Source organism: Leuciscus leuciscus (genome assembly GCF_965113295.1).
Source record: "Leuciscus leuciscus genome assembly, chromosome: 11".
Classification (NCBI taxonomy): domain Eukaryota; kingdom Metazoa; phylum Chordata; class Actinopteri; order Cypriniformes; family Leuciscidae; genus Leuciscus; species Leuciscus leuciscus.
Genome location: NC_138735.1, coordinates 104,705 through 131,321, shown reverse-complemented (window position 1 = coordinate 131,321; position 26,617 = coordinate 104,705). Strand labels below are relative to the sequence as shown.

At 41.0% G+C, this 26,617-nt stretch overlaps 1 protein-coding gene across 5 annotated transcripts in view; it reads right to left on the bottom strand.

Annotated features, from left to right (window-relative positions):
* Positions 1 to 3,682: 3,682 nt before the first annotated feature.
* cdh19 (cadherin 19, type 2) overlaps positions 3,683 to 26,617 on the bottom strand; it is a 75,720-nt gene continuing 52,785 nt past the window's right edge. For 3 of the 5 annotated variants that reach the window (XM_082184546.1, XM_082184545.1, XM_082184547.1), the window contains 7 exons: positions 21,493 to 21,680; positions 20,908 to 21,161; positions 19,997 to 20,133; positions 13,698 to 13,819; positions 13,184 to 13,301; positions 10,381 to 10,632; positions 3,683 to 6,910 (listed from right to left, as the gene is read on the bottom strand). In XM_082184546.1, the coding sequence (XP_082040672.1) occupies positions 6,357 to 6,910; positions 10,381 to 10,632; positions 13,184 to 13,301; positions 13,698 to 13,819; positions 19,997 to 20,133; positions 20,908 to 21,161; positions 21,493 to 21,680 (1,625 nt within the window). In that variant the 3' untranslated portion in view covers positions 3,683 to 6,356. Of the gene's footprint in view, positions 6,911 to 10,171; positions 10,218 to 10,380; positions 10,633 to 13,183; positions 13,302 to 13,697; positions 13,820 to 19,996; positions 20,134 to 20,907; positions 21,162 to 21,492; positions 21,681 to 26,617 lie in introns of all 5 variants that reach the window. The other 2 variants (XM_082184548.1, XM_082184549.1) reach the window with 2 other exon arrangements.

Genomic DNA, 26,617 nt, shown 5'->3' with positions numbered 1-26,617 from the left:
CCTCTCCTTGGCCCTCTTCAAGGTGGTCCAGGTTGACGGGTGGATGCCACAATGATGTTCTCACTTCATCCTCTAGAGTGGTCGCAGCTTGGATCATTGTCTGCCTTGGCTCACTTGTTTTTCCAGGCTCCACTAATATCCTCTCAATCCGCTGTAATGTTCCAATCACTGTACCACGTGGCAGGGTCACATCACCCACTGTGCTATTTCCAATGGATATGGAAACACAAGGGTCACTTTGGGGTTTTATTTCTAAGAGCCCCTCTCCGATGTCCAAGAATCTTAAGTGATCACTATTTTCATGAGGCTCAAACAAAGCAACCATGTCAGACTGTGCCATCTTCAAAGGGATTCTGCACTTCACCCAAGTCACCTGTCCCGCCCGGATAACTACTCCTCTTGGACCAATCTTTAAGTGTCCGTCTCCGTTATCTTCTTCAGCAGCTTGGATCACATTGACTAAAGTTTGCGCCTTTTCGTGAGGGATATCAATGGCTCCGGCCAGTAGTGAGGTAAGTGTTGGCATCAACTGCTCAGACTGCCCCTGAATCAGTTCTTCTACTAAGTTGAAACCCAGGAGTGGTCTCTCAATTGGCATCTTACTCACCAGGAATGGGACATTAATGGATAGACTTGGGTCCTCATTTTCTAGCAGGTTGACGGTGATGACTGCCCAGCCGTCAAATGGGATAAGGTCTCCATTTACAGCGTAGACTTTCAGATCAACTTGACACCCAAGAAGTTCCCGAAGCGGCCTCACCTCAACACTTGGCAGATATTTCTCTTTCCACTCACGGTCCACCATGCTGACTTGGGCACCTGTGTCGAGTAATGCCCTCACTGTCAAGCCATTCAAGTTGCACTGGGTCAGTGCCTTGCTTCCGATTAGTTTGATTATGTTGTCGTTTTTGGTCTTACAGGGGCCCAGAACACCTGCTCCTTGACTCCTGGACCTCACTTCATTTATAGATTTGTTTGTTTGTCTCTGGTGCTTGTTTTCTTGTCCTAGCACTTCTCTCTTTTTAGGCTTCGGGGGAGAAACGTCTGGTTGGGGCATTTGCTGTGCGGTCACTGGTTGCCCCTTTGCAGTGGCTGGCTCCCGTTTCCCTGTCGCTGAGGTCGTCGTAGGCACCCCACTGCCTGGTGTCCCTCCTCACCACAGATGAAACAGTGTGTACAGTCCTGTCGCCCTTCGTCCGCACACCGTGGACAGCAACGCCAGCGGCTCACCCGGTGGGAGAATGGTTGGCTGGAGGAGCATTGGCAGCCACCCTCAGTTCGTACTGTCATGGAGTGTTGTATAGCGTCTACCATGCTGATTAGAGTATCAATTCTGGCAGTAAGAAGCTTAATCTGATCGTCCTGTCCCTTTTGTGCAGCAACCCCTTTTGCAGCTTTCACATCTCCGCCAGCTTCATCGCTAACTTGGGCACTATTAGCCATGGATGATTTAGCTCTGGTTGGTGGGCCCAGTCGGCGCAGCCTCTCATTCTCGTCACTTGTGATTTTCATAACGTGCCTGAGGATAGCATCGTCAGTTACATCACTATCGGCTAGCAAGGGTTTCAGCTCGCTGCGAATATCTTTACATCGGTGGCTTAGACCCTGGTAAACAGTGTGTAAGAACACGTCCTGCACCGTAGCTGCACTATACTTCCTGTCTGAATCAGCCTGTTTAGCTGCATAGAGTATTTTTTGTTTTAACCCCATGACTCGGTAAAGGAACTGCTGAGGGGTTTCGTGTTCACTCTGCTTGGTGCACATCAGTTCCTGGAACAGTTCTGTGCTATTTCGATCCCCCAAGTGTGATTGTAAGAACCCCTTTAGCTCCGCTACAGTCATGTCGTCTTTGTTCATCAGCATATCTTTAAAGATACCTGGCTTGATAATTCGCAGCACCCCTCTAACAACGTCGGCATCGCTGAAGTTCTCTTTTAGGCCACTGTCAATTTGCCTGCAGACAGTCTGATGAGTTATCTCCAATCTGGCCTCCATGTATCTTAAACTCAAGGGGCTGGATATACTTAAGCCCCCCCATAGGGAACGCAAAGTCATGAGCTACATTTTTGGGCTGCTCAGTCTGGTACATGTGTGCTGCAGTGGCACCTCCCTGTGCTACAGTGTGAGTTAAGTTAGTGTTCTGAGTAGGTGTCATGTACTGGCGAATTTTTCTGCCAATTTCTTCGTACTCTGCAAGCATTCTACGCATGTCTTTGTCTGTTTCAGGTACGGCCCCCTTAACACTCCCAGAGTCAGGTGCAATATGTGATGTCAGATAAGTGTTATCAGTGGTGGGTGGATGTAACACATGTGTAAGGTGAGTGTCTGTATCAACATCAGATGTACATACAGCAGTGCAAATCTGTTTTGCTGATTGTACAGTCTCTTGCAATGACAACAGTTCACTCATACCTTGGTCCTCAGTCTCGAGCAAAGATTCACTTGACATGAAGGCATCGATGTACTCGAAACAACCCTCACTGTCTTCCAGGTCAAGTTCAAATGGGTCTTTACCTCGTACAGGCCCGATGACCTTGGTGATGCGAAACAGTTCATCAGCAGGCAGTGTGATCAGGTCTTTTCTGATGTCCCACACCAAACGTTTCCTTGTACGATCTGCCATGGCGTCGCTCTCTGTTGTCCTTCTCGGAACTGTCTTAACCTCAGGATGAAGACAGCCGTGTGTCCAGCCCTCTGTGTGCGCCTCGTCGTCACCATTGGTGCAGCAGCCACCGGCCTCTAGCCCCAGTGCCACCTGGTCCCACGGTCCTGGAATCTCTGGATCCGCCTCCTAGCGTCACCTGGAGTGGATCCCGGACGAGCCCCCAAGAATCTGTTGCAGGCCCCGGCTCAGGAGACCCAGCTGACAGATTACTGTGATATCTGCAAAACAGGATTCAAAGAAAGAGACAAGAGAGTCGCGTCTGCTCTGATACAGCTCCTCTGCAGATATAAGGAAGCATGCGCAGTTCACTGCTCCGTTTGCGACTCTCGAGCCAGAATGTCAAAATAAGAGTCCTTCATTTCTCTCCATACAAATGTAAATATACATTGGTTAATTAGTATTTCAACACAACATAAGAAAATAATGCAATCATTTTATACCTATACATATTCAGAAAAGGGAAAAGAAAACACATTTGTGTACATACTTTGTGTGTATCACACAATCACGAAATCGAAAGTGTAAGTAAAACACGAGTGCGCATTCAAACGGCATTTCTATACCCCACATTTTGAGAGCGGCTCCCTGTTTCATGCGAATATCTCTAAATATGAAAGTTATCTTAGGCTGGGCTGTGTAGTTGTAAACTTCTCTTAGCTAAAAGTTTGGTCTCTATTTGCACTTCTAATATTGAGACATACTTTGATAATGGTTTGACTTATTGTTTGCACTTAATAAGGCTTAGAGAAACCTGTGTTATTCATTTTTATTTATACTGTTTTAATTTCTATGATCAATTTGTGGAAAGGAGTTCAGTTAGGAGGTCAAAAGTTGTAGAATCTCATAAACCGTGTACAGTTAGGTCTAAAGAGACTCATGAAATCAAACAGGAGAGAAGCCAGTCAGCTGAGTTTGTGTCAAAACCTTTTACAGTGCTCGAGTATTGTTGTCTTTTACTGCATATGATATGATAATTCATACTCAGAAACGAGAAGTGAAATGACATTCATTACAAGATGATTAGTTAAAACATTTCAAATGCACCTGCAGACTATTTTTCTAGTCATGTATTTCATCATTGAGGATTTCTTAAAAATACTGTGTAAAAATCTCGTCTCGTTCAGGTGAACTCAGTCTCGTGTCTCGTAACCCTAACCCTAACCCTAACCCTAACCCTAACCCTAACCGTCTCATCACACCCCTAGGAAATGCTAAACAAATTAAGTCAACTAATATGATTCATTCATATCAGTATCGGACTCGTTCTGGAAAAAGTGGTATCGGTGCATCCCTAATATATATATATTATATTCTTGAGATAAAGGACAAAACATGTCCTACACACACAAGCCATCTTTATGTCAAAAATAAAGAAATTCATCAAAATAAAAATATTTAAAAAGATACATCTAAAGGAAATCTGGATACTCAAGGACATTCATTGCTTTAATTTTTAAATAATTTTGTTAGTATTATTTTAAATACACACTCTATACTTGGAAAATACACGTAGTTTAACCTGTCCTCAGCATGAGGTCATAATGTAAAACAGCCAAACAAGAGTTTAAAAATGCAACAAAACAAAAACATTTAAATTGAAAGGCAGAGATCTGTAATATATCAAACAATATAAAAAGTCAATCTTGAATTATATTTGCCATTAAAAAAATGCCAAAGTTGTGTCCTCACTATGCGTCAACTCCTTCAGGATTTTTTATAATTCTGAATAAATCAGGCAATGTCATGGTCATCTTTAACTCTGCGGACCCCTTTTCTATTTCCTGCTCATTGGGGATCTCACACTAAGACACATAGTCCTAAACGTTTTATATATATTTTTTGTATTTTATATAAACAACGTTGAAGTCTCTGCAGTCATAGCTTTAACATGTCAACTTCGTCATCCCAGTGTTACAGTTTCTGTAAATAGCAGTGGGATACATCTAGACATTTGTATGTTTATTAAGGCGGCTACAACTAAACTTGCTCCACTGTACAACACGTGGTGAAGGAGGACATATTCAGTCAACTCTGTCAGGGTTTCTGTCTGATGGAGTTGACCTGTATGATGATGGAGTTGACAAGTGCTCACAAAACTCGTCATATAGTTATATTATTTATTTATTTTAGCATATGGGGAATTATTCTAATGTTGTTTCATGACTTTATTTAATGGACTTCATAGAGAGTAGCATGTCCGACGGCATTTCCCACTGCTTAAGTCATGCAGGTCGGCACAAATAAGATGTATGTAATGGATGTGGTTTAAACACAGGCTACAGATCCTCTGGATTCAGGAAGATTTCTGGCGCTGCTACAGCGGCTCATAATAATGCTTACATTACACTCAACCTAATGTACGCTTGTGTTCTGTGAGCTAGTGGAGACCCAGAATGAGATGTTCTGTACAGCTAAAGGAGAAAAACAAACCACTGGAAGGACTGTTGTTTTAAATTAAATATTAGTATAAAATTGAGTTGTCTTAATTGGTTGTCTCGTCAATCGTGTGTTGTACCCTCAGTTGGACCTTTGTCAACACCCTCAGTTTTTAACACCGTCAGATGAAGGTTTCTATTCATTTTGAAATAAATATTTTATAATTTTTTTCCATTTATTGTGTTAAAATATTAAAACATCAACTGAACTACATGATATTATGTCTGATTTACCTAAGAACATTGGTTATATATGTTTAATATTAAAAAGGAGGGTAGAGATTTAAGGAATTTAGGACCTGGATTGTTCATAATAACCCCAACCCAATCTTTTTTTTAGATAATGTATTTTTTCACTTAGCTTCTTTACTGAATACCAGTATTACATAATTGAAGACTTTACACTGTTGTCCAATAAATCAAATTAAAATAGCATGCTTTTTAATGTGTTTTTAAGTAATGTAATTAGGTTATGAAGTGGATAAATCTACAAAAAAAAAAAAAAAAAAAAAAAAACATTTTCAGAAAAGCCTGTTCCCTCACATGGTTAATTAGCTGAGACCTTTGTCTATAAATCTATCAGTTTATAATGAATGTACTATAAAATAATAAAAACTAACTTCTAAAACGTTTTGTCCCTTATCTGAAGAATCAGTGATTATTATTATTATATTATTATTATTGTAATAACACTGATGTAGAAGCACCTAACCCTGGTTGCAATCCTAAATTTGACTTGACATAAACTTTAAACTTGTCCCTCAAATCTTATTGGTTGATTGGAGTGTTCTTCCAGGAACATGTTGCACTTGGTGAAATCAGGTTCTGGGTGTTGGACAGTACAATTTAAAAAATGTTTGTGGCTGGTCCAACTCGCACCCGCTCAGAGCAGGGTTCGAACCGGCATGGGAGGTGGGGGCGATAAAAAAACTGCAGCACTTTACCATCAGTCGCTAGGGCTCCTACTGAGATATAAATATAAATTCAATCATTATTATTATAATGTTACATAAAGATGGATGTGTGTATGTACACATGAGTATTAGTGCCATATCAGACCATCATAACAATTTTAGGCTTTGTCTCTGCAATATACATTCTCTGATGCCCAAAGAGTTTCAGAAGTAGTAGTAGAAGAAGAAAAACAGGGTTCAAGATCCTTCTTTGTTTTGACCCCTAAAAGTTCAGTTTAGTCACTCCAAGATTTGTAGGTATGATCATAAAAGCCACAGTGAGAATATTTTTTTATCGTCAGGTTAGAATAAGGTGTCATCATCTGCTGCTCCCAGCCATGGAGAGAGCCTCAAGAGCTGTGGCCCCGAATCACGAGTTTGACTCACGCAAGGGTCAGATGTGTCAGACTCCAGCGAGCTCGGTGACCCCGTGACCTCAGACTCCAGCGAGCTCGGTGACCCCGTGACCTCAGACTCCAGCGAGCTCAGTGACCCCGAGACCGACCCCGTCCCCTCAAACGCATACGTGTGCAGACAGTCGAAGGGTGGGACGTAGGGGTCTTCATCTGCCTCAGCCAGACGATCCATAATAAACTGTTGAAAGACCCCGTCTTCTGGTCCTATGAGGTGAGAGTGACGTAGAGACATGCGGATACTGGTGGTGACTTGTTCTCGACAGAGCTTGCGCTCTCGCCGGTGCGGATGCCGAAGACAAACTGTTTGGTTGGACTGTGTCTCTGGGACTGTAAAACTCAAGATTTTCTCAGAGAACTCTTCTGTTTCCAGCTCTTGTGTTGCCATTTTCTCCTGCCGTAATGTCTTGTATTTTCGCACAGCTAGAATTAATGTGGATAGCACTGCAGGGCAAGCCAGAAAGAGAAGTGTTTTACAATACAATATTTATTTATAAAGCACATTTAAAAACAACCAAAGCTGACCAAAGTGCTGTACAGAACAGAATAAAACTAAGAAAAAAAAAGCAAATACTACACTTTTAAAATGAACACTTTTTAAACTGGATATAATTAAGAAAATTTTACAAGGATCAGGTCCAGGACTTCATAAACATATCAAGTACATTAAAAACGGTATTAAAGGCACAATATGTAACATTTCTGGATTACAATTAGGAATATCCCAAGCCGATCTCAAGGATCAGGATCTGGGCCGATTAAGCTTTTTTTAATTGATCGGTATCGGCTACCTTAAACCCGAGCCTTTATTTTACATCCGCCGTCACGCCAGTGTTGTGTTGTAGGATTGCCAGCCAGCGACCGCCATTAAATGGAAAAGAGCTCAAATATGCTCGAGAACCAATGCAGTCTGTTCTAGCATGTCTCACACACACGTTCAAGCTTCCATGTTAGGCATGTTTGATGCACACTCAAATGTCATTTATTTACTATTACTTTTTAACTGCCGTCAGACTATTTTAGACATCTTTCCCATAATGTGTTGCTGTCGATTGTGTCTTGGTTGGAACTTGACTGACAGACTTTCATTCTGACACCGTGAGCATCATGCTTAACCTGAAATCCACTTTTTTCCCTTTATGCTGCAATTATTCTGCTTATATAAATACATAATAAAATACAAAATGCACATACAAAATAGAAGAAGTTCAAAATTGTGACCACACAGTCATGTTTACATCTACTAATGTCTTTATAAAGTGTGTGTACATAGACATATATATCAGGGGCGTTTCCTCCGAGGAGGAGGAAAGGGAGGCAGTGCCTAAAAAAATATATAAAAAAATCTATATTACAAAAAATGTGTAATATATTATCATGCTAATGATACTCAGCTCTATATTTCTTCATGCCCTGACGAAACTTATCAATTCACAAAATTAAATGAATGTATAGCTGATATAAAAAACTGCATGACTAGTAATTTCCTACTACTAAATTCTGGAAAAAACAGAGATTCTAAATATTGGACAAAAAACTTCCACACGTAATAATCTAGAATACTGTCTAAGACTTGATGGCTGTTCTGTTAAGTCCTCGTTGTCCGTCTGGAACCTGGGTGTGCTCTTTGATACCAATCTTTCATTTGAAAGTCACGTGTCTAGTGTCTGTAAAACCGCATTTTTAATATATCTAAATTACGTCATATGCTCTCAATGACAAATGCGGAACAGTTAGTTCATGCGTTCATGACCTCAAGACTAGATTATTGTAATGCTATTATGGGTGGTTGCCCTGCACGCTTAAACAATAATCCAATGTTAGGCTGCATAGATCAGGTCAGCCGGAACCGGGAACACTTCCCATAAATCCTGATGTACTCGTTACATCATGAGAAGAATGGCGTCTACGCTAATATTAGTCTCTCTGTTTATCCCGAGGTTCACCGCAGTCCGCCGGATCCAGGCCGGCCGTATCCGGATCTGATGAAGGACCTGCGCCTGGACACACACACACACACACACACACACACACACACACACACACACACACACACACACACACACACACACACTCCAGATCTGATGAAGGACCTGCGCCTGGACACACACACACACACACACACACACACACACTCCAGATCTGATGAAGGACCTGCGCCTGGACACACACACACACTCACACACACTCCAGATCTGATGAAGGACCTGCGCCTGGACACACACACACACACTCCAGATCTGATGAAGGACCTGCGCCTGGACACGACGACAGCGCAGTCCTGAAGTGTCCACTAGTCTCTCTCCTGTGAAGGCCTCCCTCCCTCCCTTTACCTCTCTACAGATAAAGCGTGACTAGACTACATTAGAGAAATCAGCTATTTTAACAAGTGTAACAGTGTCATTGCGTCGCCTGTAAATGACATCATGGGCCCTATCTCGAACCCAGCGCAACTGACGTTGTACAGCGTCGCATGTATCATTCGTATTTTGCACCCGACACACAGCAGACTTTTCCCTCGACAGACGCACGTCGGTAATTTAGGAAATCAGGGAATGAACTTGCGCTCCCAGGGGCGGTTCAGCGAAAAGAGGAGACGTGTTCCGGTGCAAACGTTCCCTGGTGCTCTTTTGCAGTTCCAGAAAACAATTCCACAGACCAGGAAAAAACTAGTCTAAAGTCAGTGGTGTGTTCAGATGCTATTTTAAGGGCGCATGCTTGGCCCACTGCGCCATATAGGCATATAATAAAAAAAGCAATGTAAAATATCCCACGGCATCAAGCTACGCCCTTTTAATTGTTTTGAAGAAGCGACCTCTAGTGGCGAAACTTACATACTGTGCCTTTAATGTAATTGAAAGAAATATCCCTAAAATATTTATAATAGGAATGCCAGATAAAACAATTCTTCAGTTTCTTTTTAGGAAAATGAGGCATGCACCCTATTTCTTTATCACAAATGCCATTTCAGATTTAAGGTAAACCATTGGTGACAACTGAAAACTGACCAGGTCGTGTACCAAAACAAAATGCTACATTGTCACAGTGCATGTCTGTAGAAATGTATCTATGAATGTGATGGTAAATACTTTCAAGATCAGATTGATATATGTTAGCACAACATGAATGGATCAATGCCTACTTAATCATTGCATCTTTTGTCTGTCATTAGTCAAGAGAGTTTCAAAGCAAGACATCTTGAAAGTCCATTTTGAGATGAGAAAAAAGTTTTAAATGTATTCAATTTTAATGTTAGCAGTTGGCATGATATGACAAGATAGCAAATGAGCTTTAGTGGTACTTTAGTCAGATAAACTCTGTCTATGACCACTCCTCAAGGCATCAGCGGGCCAAAAACTCCTGGTCGTTGGCCCTAGAAGTGACAGTGGAAACACAGCTGTTATTGTTGCTCTTTAAAACTTTTGGTGATACTATTTATCTAGATTAGGTATGGTGAAGATCACAAGTCTTCATTAGACCTAGATTAGGTCAATTTAACGGCTGACTTTGAAGAATGCTCATTATGTTACACCCAATATTGCACATCTGCAAATTATATATGCAGTCTCATTTGCGTACAGTATGTAATTAGCATTATGACACTTGATCAAGCATCAATGTTATTATATTAGTGTGAGGTCACACTGGTATATCAGTATATTGATTATGAGAGCTTATTAGATGGTTCACTACTGTCATACTTGCCTGCTTGAAGCTTGAAGAATATTCCCTCATTAACACAAAAGCTCTGCTAGAAAAGAGAGTCTTGTGATTCAGTACTAATGCAACCTCAAATGTATCCCACAATTAAAGAGAACTGGAGAAATCTATCCTGGGCTATGCACCATTTTTAAAAGATTCCCTTAGAATCAGATGGTCATAACTGCACAGTGCCACTTCTCATTCAGCCTCACCTGCAAGTGTGATGAGGCAAACACACAGGCCCAGCAGAATCTGCATGTGGAGGTCCAGAGCGAGCGCTTGGGCTTCAACACCGGCTGATGGACAGTGACCCGTCGGCTGGCACACACACACCCTGATGGTGAGAGTGGTGGTGCTGGACAGAATGGGGGAACCGCTGTCTCTGATCACCACTGGAAGATAATAGTGTGTGCGATCATGTTGGGTGAAGGTGCTCCGCCGTGCCAGAATGCTAGCTGTGTTATCTGCAACAGTTTCAGATTACCATACAATTACACACACAGTGCATTATACAAAAAGTGTCCAGAAGACTTGATCATTGGATCTGTATATAAGTGGCATGCAGTGCTTTTCTGAAACGAGGAGGCAAAGTCCTCATTATTTTAAAATGCTTTATTTTAATCCAATGTAAATTATTTTTCCAGTTGCACTTAATGTTGACAAATTTTCCAGGTTAAATAAACATTACATAGTTTTTTTAAAAGCAATTAAATTCTAATTTGTATTTTTAAATGATCCATTTAATGAATGTTGTTTTCATTAAAACTAAATATCTCTTCAAGTTAGTATTTTTAAGAATTATTACATTTATTAATAAAAAGTGATTTCGAAGTTACTGCATTATGTTTTTCATCTTAAATAACAGCCATGAGTTAAATGGTTATGGGTAATAGAATCCAAACCCCAAACTGTTGCTATATATTGCTAAATTATCATCTAGATTCTGTCAGACTGAGTAAACAGAAAGTGCTGTTTGTTTGCTTGTGCTTGGCAAACATATTTCTGCTGAGTTCAGCATGAAACTTCTTGAAGCTTGGTGTTTAGCACTGTACTGATCACATATGCTGTGTGAATACTCTATACCTGATTGATACCTATACCTAAAGTTTTTCAGCCACATGTTCTCCTTTGTCGTAGTTTCCCACCAATCATTAGTTTCTATGGACACTGATTAATCGTCACAGCTGCTTATCATTTAGTTCTTTGCTTCTGTCTATTTAAGTTCCTCTGTTTGTATCAGGGGCGTAGCCACGGGTGTGCCAGGGTGTGGATGCAGAATTATTTTTTATAGTCTCAATAAAAAAATGTTTTACTAAACTTGGGCTATTGTTGTTTATTTAGAATATATATATTTTTAAATCAACCCTTTCACGCGCAAGTTAAAAATATTTTAACTGACCCCTTGTTTCCATGGCGACGCGTCATGATTGTCACGTGACACACCGCAGCCACAATAACTAACAGACGTATCGCTATTCGTTTTTCCTTTTTTATTAAAAATATTCACAAACTTGCTTACCATGTCAACTATCTGATATTACGATTCTTCGTTTAAAAACCTTTATAAATGATCTTGATCTATAACGAGATGAGCGCTGCAGTTCAGAGAGTCCTGTCAGCCGGATTTACAGCACCTGAACTCCACAGTTTCTCCCGAAATACATGAAAGTAAGTGACTGTTGAACTGGGAGAAGAATAGAGTAAACTTTATAGTTCCGCTATGTGTGTCTGACATATGAATAAAACATGTCGGCAAATTACATTTGAATAGATTGTTTCAGCTGCTTCCATAGACATCACTGTGTATTTTACAAACTACAAATGTATTGTTTTACTAGTACTTATGTGTATTTAAATGTCTGAAACATAAAATAAACATTATGTGGTTGAAAACACTGCATATTAGTTGTGATATATGACAAGCGCTGAACGCGTCCGTCTCTGGTTCAGCGCCAGCCAACGCGCGAAAGCAGTTTGAATCTGGCAGTTCTGTGACGTCACTGAACATTCTAACTCATACTCTTAGGGGCACAGAAATAAGAATCCAATATATGGTGCCATAATGCTCAAAATGTTAAAATGTAATTTACAGTAATCAGCAAACAGCAGCTGACTGTGACCCCAGCAGCTCCCCAGAGATGTTTGCCGCGCATATAAACAGAGAATTTTTTCAGGCACTATGTTATGACTAAAATATTGGCGATCCTGAGTGTAAAGTATAGTTATATTTGATATAGTTTTATGGTTATGTGGGGCATGGTTATATGGTTATGGTTAATAATTTTGCACAGTAATCTGACAATAAAAGTGGCACATCCAGATTTTCAGATGCACACCCAGAGTCTCTTTTCTGGCTACGCTACTGGTTTGTATCACTCGTTCTCCGGTATTATTTGTGCACAGCACAAAGTTTTGTATTGATGGATCGTTGTTTGTTTTACTATTCTGAGTTATTTAAAGGAACCGTATGTAAGAAATGTATTTCAATTAATCATAAAATGGCCCTGATATGTCACTAGACATTAAGAAATCATGTTAATTTCAAATACTTATATCACTGACAACAGTAGTCCGACCAGGATATTGTCATTTAAAAGTGAAGTTGCAGCCCTCAACTGATGTTGATGTTGTCATCTTGTGTTTTGGCCTGATGCTCCACCCTCCACCTATCTACCAATCACGAAGTCAGTAGTGTTTCGGCATCCGGGTTGCCAGCTCTGCTCTAGTTACCACAGCTGCAGCTACAAACGTGTCGGATAAAAAATGCCAGACTATCTGGCAACCTCGAGTCAGGGGAGGGGGAGGGGATACACCGCTCTACAGTAATTTGAAAGTGATTGCAGTACCAGTTTTGGCCGCAATCTTACATACGGTTCCTTAAATAAGTCTTGTTTTATTTCATCTTCCTTGGAAAAGAGTTTCACCAATATAGACAGCAAAAGGTACTGTTTGCCACAGGTGTAAGATGTGTGAAACTGGCCATTCTAAACGTAGAAAGCTAATGTTGTGACATACCTTGGTTGTCTCTGATGGTGAAGTTGGGATTGATGTGTTTGTCTGGGATCATGGAGAAATAGAAATGATGGCCATCTACAGGATCATCTGCATCAGTGGCGCTGATCAACTCAATTAGCTTCAAGTGAGACATACAGAGAACATTACGATCTGCATGTACAAGAACTCATCGACAGTTCAAACTCAACCAGTTAGAACCTTGCCAATATAACATATACTTTGACTATTGTGTGTATATATCTGGGGATTGTTGAAATGTTGCTTTTATGTAAAAATAAAAAATAAAATCATCCAGTTAGATACAGAATATGGACTTGTTAGTGTAAATCTATTTGTTTTGTATGTTTTGAATACATCGGGCCACTGTTAGCTGTTAATCTTTCTGTGATTTCTCTACTTCACTGATCTAAACTGTTATTGTAACTAAAAGGGGTGAGCAAGTAATTCTCATAAGAGACAGGAAAAGCTCTATAATGTAAGGACCGATTATGAAAAAAGCATTTGTGTGTGTTACCTCTCCTGCCTGTGTGTCCTCACACACATAGGGCTGATAGTCTTGTGACAGGGTAGGCACATTGTCATTGACATCCAGGACTGAGATGAGTACAGACACAGAGGAGGACAGCTGGTCATCTCCTGAAAGATGCAGCAACAAATACATTACTGTCGGTTGCCCATCAATTAATCAATCTTGTTCATTTTCAAAGTGTGTTTAAGTAACTATATAAGATATATGATGGAAAAAAAGACACTATAGTCTGAAATGTGTGATATTGTAACCTCGCTCCTTCCTTGAATCGTATGAGGCAATTCATTAGTGAGAGAATGGGCTCTTGCTATAGATCAGTGGATCCCCACTAGGGGGTCGCTAAAGATTTTTGAGGGGTTGCCAAACTCACTCTCAGTTTAAGGGTTACAAGAGTAAGAAATGTTTTCTTTTATTATTAACTGAAACAGCACAATAAATAATTCTTTGATTATTTTAATTATAGTGTATGTAAAAAAAGAAGTGGTTTTCTTTAAGTGTCGTGTCAAAAAAGGTATATGTGCAGTACATTAAAGACGCTGAAATAGGGCATTCTTTTGTCTACTAATTGGTCAACAACCACATGCAGAGAAGATATTTTCCACGCAATTGACACATACTTCACTAGGAAAAAAAATTCCCTCTAATAATTTAGTCACATGCTGCACATATGGAGCTGCTTCAATCATGGGAAAAAAAATAAGTGTTTGAATGAAAAGACTCCCCAATGTCTCGTGATTCACTGTACGATACATTATCAAGCCCTGGCCAGCAAACACCTCTTTGATGAGCTGAATAAAATGCATTCGCCAACATGAACGTCTACACTACGAAAGCAGTCTGGTCGAATGCGTTTTCTACTACCTCTGGAAGTGGTCGGCATCATCCACTTGTGATGATAGATGATAGTTTGAGATATGTTATTCTCAGCCAGGGTAAACTTGCCTCATACATACACAGAACTTGAACAATCAAAGAAAAGTTATGTGCAGGGGATTATTTGGAAAAAAACATCTTTTGCCAGCAGCCATACCACCCTGTAGCCCAAGACTGGTTGCCCACTGAAGCTAAGCAGGGTTGAGGCTGGTTAGTACCTGGATGGGAGACCTCCTGGGAAAACTAGTTTTCTGCTGGAAGAGTTGTTAGTGAGGCCAGCAGGGGGCGCTGTTCACCCTGTGGTCTGTGTGGGTCCTAACGCCCCAGTATAGCTGGACAATAACTTTATTCTAGAGCTGCTATAAAGCCAAAACAATCTCTGTTACTTTAATCTCCTATTATCAATGTAAAGCCACTTTGGAACAATCTACATGGTTAAAAGTGCTATATAAATGACTTGACTTGACTATAGTGATGAGGACACTATACTGTAACAAGCACCGTCCTTTGGATGAGATGTTAAACCGAGGTCCTGACTCTCCGTGGTCATGTAAAATCCCATGGCACTTCTCGTAAATGGTTAGGCTAACCCTAACCCTAACCCAGGGGTGTAACCCCGGTGTCCTGGCCAAACTCCATCCATTGGCCCTTGCTAATTATGGCCTCCTAATGGCTCTATCACTCTCTCTCCTCTCCACCTATAGCTGGGGTGTGTGTGTGTGTGTGTGTGTGTGTGTGTGTGTGTGTGTGTGTGTGTGTGTGTGTGTGTGTGTGGGTGGGTGTGTGTGTGGGTGGGTGGGTGGGTGGGTGGGTGCGTGGGTGTGGTGAGCACACTGGTGCCGCTGTTCTCTGGCTGCTGTCACATCATCCAAGTGGATGCTGCGCTTTGGGTGTACAGTAGTACAGACCCTTTCCAAAAAATTGGAATATCATGGAAAAGTTTATTTATTTCCATAATTCCATTCAAAACGTTAAACTTCAATAGATTATAGATTTAGGGCCCACAACTTAAACGATTTCAAGTATTTAGTTGTTTATTTGTACATAATTTGGGCTTCCAGCACATAAAACCCATGAAAAAATGAAAAATTTGAATATTACATGAAATCACACAGTAATTACACAGTAATACCATGGTCATTGAACCAGGTTTTGGTTATTTTGGCAGTGTGGGCAGGTGCAAATCCTGCTGGAAAATGAAGTCAGCATGAAGTGCTCTGAAAATGTCCTGGTAGACGGCTGCGTTGACTCTGGATTTAATAAAGCACAGTGGACCAAAGTCCTCTTTTCTGATGAGAGCAAATTTTGCATCTCATTTGGAAACCAAGGTCCCAGAGTCTGGAGGAAGAATGGAGAGGCACACAATCCAAGATGCTTGAAGTCCAGTGTGAAGTTTCCACAGTCTGTTTTGGTTTGGGGAGCAATGTCATCGGCTGGTGTTGGTCCACTGTGCTGTCCACTCAACGCAGCCGTCTACCAGGACATTTTCAGAGCACTTCATGCTTCCTTCGTTTTCCAGCAGGATTTGCACCTGCCCACACTGCCAAAATAACCAAAACCTGGTTCAATGACCATGGTATTACTGTGTAATTACTGTGTGATTTCATGGAATATTATTTTTTTTTTTAAATCCTGTTTCCGTGGGTTTTATGAGCTGGAAGCCCAAATTATGTACAAATAAACAACTAAATACTTGAAATCGTTTAAGTTGTGGGCCCTGAATCTATAATCTATGGAAGTTTAACGTTTTGAATGGAATTATGGAAATAAATAAACTTTTCCATGATATTCTAATTTTTTGGAAAGGGTCTGTACATATGAAAGCGCTATATAAATACCTCATTCATTCATTCATTCATTCATTCATTCATTCATTCATCTTTCAGATTGACTGTGAACTGTGAACTAGTCATTCTGATTAATTGAATGAGAAAGAGTCACTTCACTGAATACTTGCCAGCTATGAAATAAATAACTATTACCTTTGTGGCAAGGGGGGCGTGTTTCAGTGAGGTCTGCAACAGGAGAAAGAGCCAGGAGACAAGCGGTTTGAAAGTAGGTCAAGTGCAAATGACAAACACCTGTGTCTTGTTTCAGTAATTGGTGTGGAGAGACTGGATTAAAGCCACTGGGAAACAGGAAGCTGGAGAGAGATTGATTGAGGGTTGGATTGAATGTGTTGAAAGACTTAATTTGAGTTGATTTGAAGTGCAGAGTGCACCTGTTTGTTTTTGAGCAGTTTATAAAATAAATCCACGAGCCTCAGTAAAGCCGACCCTGTCTCCTTCCTTCCATATACTGAACCTCATCACAACCTTACAATCCATCTGTTTTCAAATCCACATAATATATGTCAATAATAATGTCAAAAATACATGGTAGTATTTACGAAAAGCAAAGGTCCAGCAAGTTCATGCATTTCCTGGAAAACCCACACTACCGGATGTTTTAACCAAGTCATCACTTTCTGAAAAGAGGGTTAAAATGGCAGAGTTTCAGAGACGATAACTTAGTAATATATAACATGTATTAACATGAATTTGTTCCTCACTTTTTTTAATAGTGCTTTATACAGTACAGATTTGTTCAAAGCAGCTTTACAATGATCAACAGGAAAATAATGATTTAATTATGCAAACAGTTAAAGTCATCTGTAAAGCAGCTGTAAAAAAGTGTCTGTTGTGAGACTCAGCGTGTCACTGACAAAACTTTTTATTTAAAAAAAAAGTGTGTATATCTTACCGTTTTCTTCAAATTCTATCCTTCAAATACAATAGTATTTTTCATAATATTGGGAAGACCCCGAAAATGGTTATCATTAGGCTACTGTCCATGCATGACACCAACAGCACCTGTGTGCAGCAGAGGTTTTACAGCCTACTGTCATCAGACCTATTCAAACCGGCCAATAGACTGTTCAATCACCGAGCGTGTCCTTCAGTGTCTGTCATTATAGGCCTACTGACTATGTTGCTATAACATCTGCTTAGACGAAGTGTGCATCACTGATCATTATTCACGCACTATTTTCTCAGAACATTAGTTCTGCTATTTAGAACACAATTCAAAGCAAAATTATCAATCCTCGCTGTAGTTAAAATATTAAAACACAGCATTCCATATCAAAAGTGAGCTCATGATCTCTTCCACCCTCATTACCGTCGACGGTGGGACGATCCTGGATCTATACGGATGTTCCAGAGGTGGAAAGTACTGTTGCGGGGCATTTATGCTCACAGAATGCCACCAGCTGGCAGAATTGTCCCAGATTGCCGTCCAAGGCCCGTAAGTTAACTTCGTCTCATAATGAAGGCTTATAGTGCTGCTGGATAGGCCGCCTATGCCCTGTATGCCATGGCCATTCTGCAGGTCCATCAGGCTAAAGCTCTAAAAGAGCTGCAAGAGGGTAGTTCTGAGCCAGGATTGATGCAGGAACTGCGCTTGGGGACCTCCAGTGGAGATGAAGAAGGGTCTCTACAGCCCTTACTTGATCATGCCAAAGAAAGGCAGTGGGTTGCAACAAATCTTAGACCCTGCACAAGCTCCTGTTTTAGATGTTACCGCATAAATGTTGAAAAAAAAATTAAAACAGAAAATAAATTTTGCCTTGACACCGACTATTTCTTCGATTTGCTTTCGAGGGTCAGACATATGAGTACAAGGTCCTCCCTTTCGCCCTGTCCCTGTAACCTTGCATCTTCACAAAAGCTGGACTCACTATGACAGCACGTCTCAAGATGAGTGTGCTCAAGATGTTCAAGTGAAAAACAGCAGATGTCACGTGGATATCACGCCAATCTGTTGTTGCTTAATCAGCCCTTGGACAGACCTTGCCTTTCTACAGGCTGGGGTTTCCCTAGAACAAGTGTCCAGACATGTTGTTGTCACAACAGATGTGTCCAAGACTGGTTGTGATGCCATGTGCAATGGGCACACAGGGTCAGGCTCCTGGACAGGACCATTACTGCAGTGACACATCAACTGCCTCGAGTTGCTAGTAATATTGCTGGCCCTGTGGAGGTTAGTCTAACCGTTGATCCAGGGCAAGCACCTATTGGTCCGGATGGACAACACAGCGACAGCCAAGGCAGTTTATGCTCATGATGCATGTCACAACTTTCCCGTCATCTCCTGAAGTCGCTGCAGGTCACTCACATTTCAGGCGAACACAATCGTGCAGTGGACTTGCTCTCACGATGAGTTAAGCTTCAGGGGGAGTGGAGGTCGGTCCAGTTGATCTGGAGTCCTTTCGGCAAAGTGCAGGTAAACCTGTTTGCTTCCCAGGAATCCTCCCATTGCCCACTGTGGTATTCCCTGACTGGGGCCCCCCTCTGCATGGCCCCCGGGGCCTTCGAAGTATGCATTTCCCCTAGTGAGCCTACAGAAGTTGTGCAAGGTCAGAGAGAACAAAGAACCAGTCTTGATGGTTGGGCCGTATTGGCCCACCCGGACTTGGTTCTCGGGGGTCATGCACCTCACGACAGCCCCTCTCTGGTGAATTTCCCTGAGCAGGGAGTTCTTTCTCTGGGACAGGGCACAATTTGGCACCCGCGACGAGACCTGTGGAATCTCCATGTCTGGCCCCTGGATGGGACATTGTTTTTTCCATATATTAAGCATTACTAATCAGAACATTAAGTTATCTTTGTTTTGTGCTCATGATGACAGTTTTTATTATTAGATTATGTATATTGTTTGTTTTTAGTAGTTTATTACTTTATGCAAAATATAAAAATGACCCATACTTTTCTTAAGAGGAAAAAGTATCCCTGCATACTTCATAAGTATCCCTGCATAAGCTTCCCTGCAGCCCCAGTATGTTTTCTCAGACCCAAGGCTTCTATGTGCCATACACATAGGTGTCTAAATGAAAAAATTAAATATATAATTGCCTGATAAAACTTCTGATCTAACCTTTAATATTCCTACCCAGTTTTTTGGTAAATATTGGTATTTTTCGATCATTGGCTTTTGTTTACACGTGCCTCAGACAACGGTCACACTGATGCCTTTCCCCATTGCATCAATGCCAGACGCATTGTTTTCAACATGATTGAGCATCAAATCAGCATATTAGAATGATTTCTGAAAGATCATATGATACTGAAGACAGGAGTAATGATGCTGAAATTCAGCTTTGATCACAGGGACATTTTTAAAAATATAGTACAATAGAAAACAGTTTTATTTCACAATAGTACTGTTTTTACTGTATTTTTGATCAAATAAATGCATCCTTGGTAGGCAGAAGAGATTTCTTACTTTTTTTTATTTACCGACCCCAAACTTTTGAACGATAGTGTATCTATTTGTTAAAATGCAAAAATCAGAAGCATAGATGCATTTTCACTAGTGGTCTCAGAAGTTTTGTGTTAGAGGTTGATGCATGTTAATGACAAGAATGTGCTCACTGATCTCTCTGGCGTTGACGGTCAGGTTGTACCAGGCTGCTGTTTCTCGATCCAAACGGTTGGCCACATACACTGTCCCATTACTAGGATCAATTCTGAATATCTGTCGTGTGTCACTGCTCTTTGAAATGCTGTATCTGTTCAAGGAAAACAGTTGTTATTTGGGGCAATTTTTCTCATATACTTCTTATGTTTGTTACCACATGCAGATTTCAACCATTCACAAACAGCATGTAAATCAAAATATTATGGACTGTCTATACAAGCACATAGATTATATGGCAAACATAATGTATTCTGTTCTGTAGATTCAGAATCTCTCGTTCTGTTTCTCCAGATTGCTCCAAATTTACAGAGGGTTCTCTTCTGGTCTAACAATATTAAACACAACGTGATTGATGGATGTAAGCTAAGTAAGTAAATTAATGTTTGGAAATGTATGGTATTGGAATTTAAAGCAGCTCCTCTCCTAGGGAGACTGGCATGGGTTGTGATAGACCTAGATAAGATCATTGATCCACCCCTGGGTGTAAGGCCAATATTGATGCCAATATTAAGGACCGAATGCTTACAAAACACCCTACATGTCTGCCTCAATTAGACTTGATGACTGCAGCGCGAAACAGCATATTCTCAATAAAGTCTCCTGATCTTCGCTTCTGAGTTTCCTACAATAGCCCTTGAATCTCACTAGCCTGACAGTAGAAAAGCGGCTATTTTGTCATGTCGCTAGTTGGGCTTTGAGGGGTTGAGTGTTTTTTTTTTTTTTTTTTTTTTTTTTTTTTGCCGTTTGTGTTCATGGTTCATGCCCTGGACGTATTCCATTGATTGAGTTAGAGTCACCTGGCTTTTAGGGGTTAGTATGGGTCCAAACGGGAAAGGAGAAAATAAAAAATAAAAATGAAAATTACCTTATGGGGTTGTTGGTGGTGTCTGTGTCTCTAGCATAGATTGTACCGACTTGAGTGCCAATTTGGGCGCTTTCTAGAACTTTCCAGCTATAAGATGTTTCAGAAAATATGGGTGGTTCATCCACATTTGTCACAGTAATTTTGAGTGTTGTCCTGTCTTGAAACTCATATGCACTTAAAAAACGTGTGTCTATGTTTTCATTGATGGCCTCTACAGCGATGACGTACCGCCTCTTGCTCTCAAAATCCAGTGGCTACAGAGAAGAGAGAACACATATAAAAGACAAAAAACACATAAAAGATCTCCCATGGGGGTTGTAAGGCTTTTTGTATATCTAAAAGTACTGCCTCAATATGACTTTATCTTTCATAATATAATATAATATAATATAATATAATATAATATAATATAATATAATATAATATAATATAATATAATAAATGAAAATAATATCAACAAAATTTTAATAATAATAAAAGTGTCTTGAACGGTTGATGCTTGAATCTGAGAACATCATGTCCAACATTTGTAAACTATGATTAGATGATAATACATATACATATAACAGGATTGCACTATGAGACCTGATCCAGTATGACAATCCCCTCTTGAGTGTCAGGGTCCGTCTGGATTGTGAAGGTGCTGCTCTCCTCGAGATCCTCTAAGCTGTAGTTCATTTTAGCGTTCAGACCAACATCACTGTCATCTGCCATTATTCTTCCCACTGTGGTGCCCACTGGGGCTGACTCTGATATAGCAAATGTGTACAAATCTGGACATAAAGAGGAAAATGATAGAACACTTTCAATGTTCATGTGCTTTGGCAACAGAAACACAAAAACTACATAATGTAATAAATCACTGAATGCTGATAATGATATAAATTGTCACCACTCACACACCTATGTGTTTTTTCTGCTATTGTGCAAATGTTCCATGGACATCTATTATTTAACCCTCTTAGAAATAGTTCCCCTCACCACATTATAAGATCTTATCTTATGTTATTTATTAAGCTGTTTTCTATGCGAGCAACATTGGCTGCTCTACAAAAAAAACATAAGTTGAGTCTCTTTTAGTGTTTTTTACTGTGCAACTGCAACATGTTAGTGTAGAAGGCAGGGAGTATATATGAGGGAGATAATAATGAACTAAATAAGACAACTGATAATCATAAGTAACCATATAAACTAACAGGGACATGATCAGAAACCGTAACTAAACGGCAGAAAACAGGAACTTAAGGGAAGCACAACAGAATATCAAAAAAAGAGTCGGAGACCGTGACAATAGTTTCCCCTCCTGGAGGGCGAGTACTCGCGCCGTAACTAAACTTCCAACAGTGGAGGGCTGGAGAGGGCTTTGGAGGTGGGCGTGGAGCAGGTGATGGACAGGGATGAGGAGGAGTTGGTGGAGATGAACACCACGGAGGAGCCGACGGTGGGAGGAGCCAGGGTGGAGTCTTAGTTGGAGGGCTGAACGCAGAACCCGGGGACTGATCAATGGAGGCGGAACCAGGGTACGTGGAAGAACCGGTGAAGCAGAGGGACGGACCAGGGAGACACCAACTGCCCGGAAGCCCAAAGTGGAGCTGCTGTCTCGCGGGACCAAGGCGGAGACTCGGCTGACCGGGGTGACGATGGGGCAATCGAGGATGATCGAGAAGCCCGTAGAGAAGGAGAAGCCAGGTGGAGCCGAAGGGATGGAGGGTCGAGGCACAGCCGTAGACCCAGAAGTCTGTGTCGGAAGCTGAGCGCTGACCGACCGAGGCTGATCCAGATGGACGAGGGAGCCCAGAGGAGTCCTAGGGCAGACGGGCCACTGTAGATGTGAGAGAACTCAGAGCCGGGGCAGAGCCGATGGGCTGAGAGGCCGAGGTGCAGCTGGGAACTCTGCCTCATGCCGAGCTGGTGGAGGACAAGCCCGAGGCAAAGCTGATGAACCGCACGGTGCTAGCGGCGGGGGCAGAGCCAAGGAGCTAGACAACACCAGTAGTGCAAGGAAGGAAGACCTACACTAGAGCTTAAAGGGTAACTAAACCCCTGGTCAGAGTCTGACTCCACCCACTGGCAATATTTGAAAAATGCTAGAAAAGTGGGCAGACCCCAGCGGAGATAGAGGGGACGAACCGTGAGCGGGGGGGGGCGTGCACCTGAGACCTGCAGTCAGACTCTCTAAAATGGAGAGTGACTCACAGGGTCGTGAGACGATGTAAAGTACATGCATCTGATGAGTGTTATCGAGTTCATGTCAATAGCGCGCGCTCTCTGTAGGCATATTCATATTTTGCCGCTATGTGAAAAAAATTCAGCAAAATGCGCCGACGCGTTTGTCGACCCCAGAGGATTAACTTTAGCCTAACCATAAATAGTGATTAAAATATATATGATCACTCACATCAAGACGCCGCTGCGGTGGTGGAGTCCATGCAGGAGGAGCAGCGTTTGGCACTGCGTCGCTTTTCAGCGCGAGCTGTGTGGAGAAGCCCATTTTCACCTCTATTGCGCTGGAAAAGCAATCCCGTGTAAAATGCAGGTTTCACACTCACGGTCTTCCAGGCCAAGTGCATGCAACCACTGGCGCCTAATTTCCAAGTCTGCTGGAAAGCTATGCAGTCCAGCAGTGCTGTTGCAACCAGCAACACTACACCTACGTACCCTCCTGCCCACTGTACTAAATACAGATAAATCTACGCTAGCTCATACCAAGGGCGTGGTGAGCTCGTACCAGGGGCGTGGTGAGCTGGAACCTGCTTACGTCACCTGCCACCGCTTACGTCACTTGCCACCGCAAACATCCAATAGGAAAATTCAACTGCAGTAGCCACCGTTCAACCTGAAGAGGGCAGCACTCAGACTTTTTTACACCATATATGTGACCAGTCACGGAAAGTAGGGACACAAGTCGGTTCTGGGGCATTTTGAGTTATTCACATATTCTGAAAGTGTAGTATTCAAGCTTTCCAACGATGTGTAACACATGTAAATCTGATAATATTTGGAGAAGTTGTGGCCATTTGAAGGTAGGCACTCAAAAAAACCTGAAATGGTAGAAATCTGCTTCTAAAGATTGGCAAGTTCTCGCCCTTCTGGGAATGACAATAGGGCTCATTTACATCTCATTTAGATAAGTCATACCCCCTGTAAAGCTCCCCCGTCTCCCCCTCCCCCTGAATGTACCAATTCTACAAATTCTCTAAATAAAACATCTCCAGTTAACTGGCAGAGCATTCATTTTGTTCGTTTTTTAAATAAGATACTAGCGCTGAAATGTTTTTTTTTTTTTAAATCAAGTGATCAAAGTGCTCGTTGCCGCTGCGATCAGTGGCGCAGATAGGCTACAGTGTTTACTCGTGTGGCTCGCGCACACACTGCATTGTCTTCACTCGACGCGCGCTTCAATCCGTTGCGTTGCGGATACTCGTTCTGTTGAAATAACAAAATAATTCAAACGTTTGCGTGTCCCTGCTTGATATACAACCACTGATGAACATAATCGTTTTGATGAGAGAAAAAAAACTATACGAGAAAAAAAACAAATCCATACAAGGGCGGATTCGAACTCTCAACCTCTGACACAGCTGGTGAAAGCTCTACCACTGTACCATTCATATACACATTATTCATATAGGCGGATCTATGTATTGGCACTGACAACATGTATTAGGCTACATCTCATTAAACGACAAATTAAACCCCATGTAACCTACTATTTAAATCGATTGCTGGACATCGTAATGTTATTGGCGTCCATGTTCATTGAATTTTGAAATCAGATAGAGCCGGCCAGAGCGCTGCATAATAAGTAGCCACGCCGGCTTAAATTCAGTATGGAAATACACACCGACAATGACACGCCCCTACTGCGTGCTAGAATCTCCGAAAAACAAGCCGATTTCAACATCAAATGTACGCTTTTAACCCTCTGAGGTCTGAGCTGTTTTCTGGGCCTGGAGGTGTTCTGACATGCTCTGACATTTGTGTTTTTTTCTGTTACTAGTGACATTTTCATGGCTAAAGTCTAATTACACTGTATTCAGCACAAACTCTGCTACAATAATATATCAGCAGCATGTATGTAAAAGTTTGTAGTTTTGAGATAATGACATTTATGCGTGGTTTGTGAAAATACAAAAAAAAATTGTCACTGAAATAAGGCCATGAAACCCATACTGATTATTTCTTCACAAGACTTTTGAAAATTGTATGACGTAGCCTAGAATATTTGCTCCAAAACTATGTGAAAATCACCCTGACTGCTCATTCAGATAAGACAATATATTGATTTAAAATTTCTAAGACGTGTTTTGTGTGACAAAGCCATATTCGAAGAGCCGTGATCATCTCCTGAATATGTAAGCTTTTAACACCTGAGAAAGACAAAGACACTCCCCTAACTGCCCTATTAGGAGCGATCAGGCCCTGTCATTCAGAGCAACCTTGCACAAAGAATGAGGAGATTTAAAAAAGAATGGCTTTTAGATTGTTTGGATTTATTTACAACACAACATAATCCAAAAATACACAACAAATGACAAAAGAGCACATTGAAAACAATGATCCAAAGACAGAGACCTTTGTGCCATTCCTAAAAACATTGTACATACCATTTCCAAGGTGTTTGATTTTCACTTTACCATGTTCATGTACAGAGACTCATGTGAATGTTGAAGTCAGCAGGACTCAGTTGCATCTGGTCCCTGAAAGAAAAGAAAAAAAGTGAACATACTGGTATCAAGAGAAACTAGGCCTGCACGATTTTGGGAATACATTTTAGATTTTTCTGGTTAAAATAGCTTTTTAAAATTCACAGAATACACACACACACACACACAAATGTTTCCAACAATATATAATATAAAGAACACCATATTTGTTGTGCCTTGTAGGCATAAGCTATGTGCAGTACTGCATAAAATAATTTTATTTTACAAAGCAGCCTATAAATCTTCCAAAAGATTTCAGTAACAATGCTAGAGAAAAATATATTGATTATCTTATGTTACTTCAAATGTTTCCATTCGTTATGATGATATGAAATGAGATAATAGTAAAAACATAAAGCCTAATGTTTGGTGCATTTTTCCTTTCAAACGCAATCGCGCTCCAAAATATGATACATTCAAACGCCATCGCGCTCCAAAATATTAAACATTATGGTTATACATATCTATGTTTGAGCAGATATCCACAAACAGTATTTAACAGTAAACACGGGTCTAAATAGTATAATATTCACCATATATCTAGCAACAGTTCAACTGCAATGTGAAGTTTATGCAACAATACCATAAACTAATAAGTAAGAATTTCTTACCTTACATCTTTCTTGTCTTCAAATCGCGTTCTTCTTCTTCTGATGTAAATCCAATGTAAGCTCACAGCGCGTCTTCCAAACTCGACGAAAAGCAGAGACTTGTGAAGTGTTTTGGTGTTTTGTGTTTGAGGTAACGAGGGCGTTCGCGTCCCATGTGGAGATTTGCATGTGAATCTCTTTTGCGCGAGTGGGCGTGGCCGAATTAAAAGTAATTAGCAAGCGTTTGAGATACTGGACATCCTGTTGGTTTTATACAAATTACTTAAACAGAGAATATTTGTTTTCAGTTTGAATCCGATCATTTAAAAGTAAACACTTAAATGTGTATAAAGGTATATGGCTCATAAATGTGTGAGAAGTATTCGCTGAGTTTTGTTTCAGTTTATAGACGTG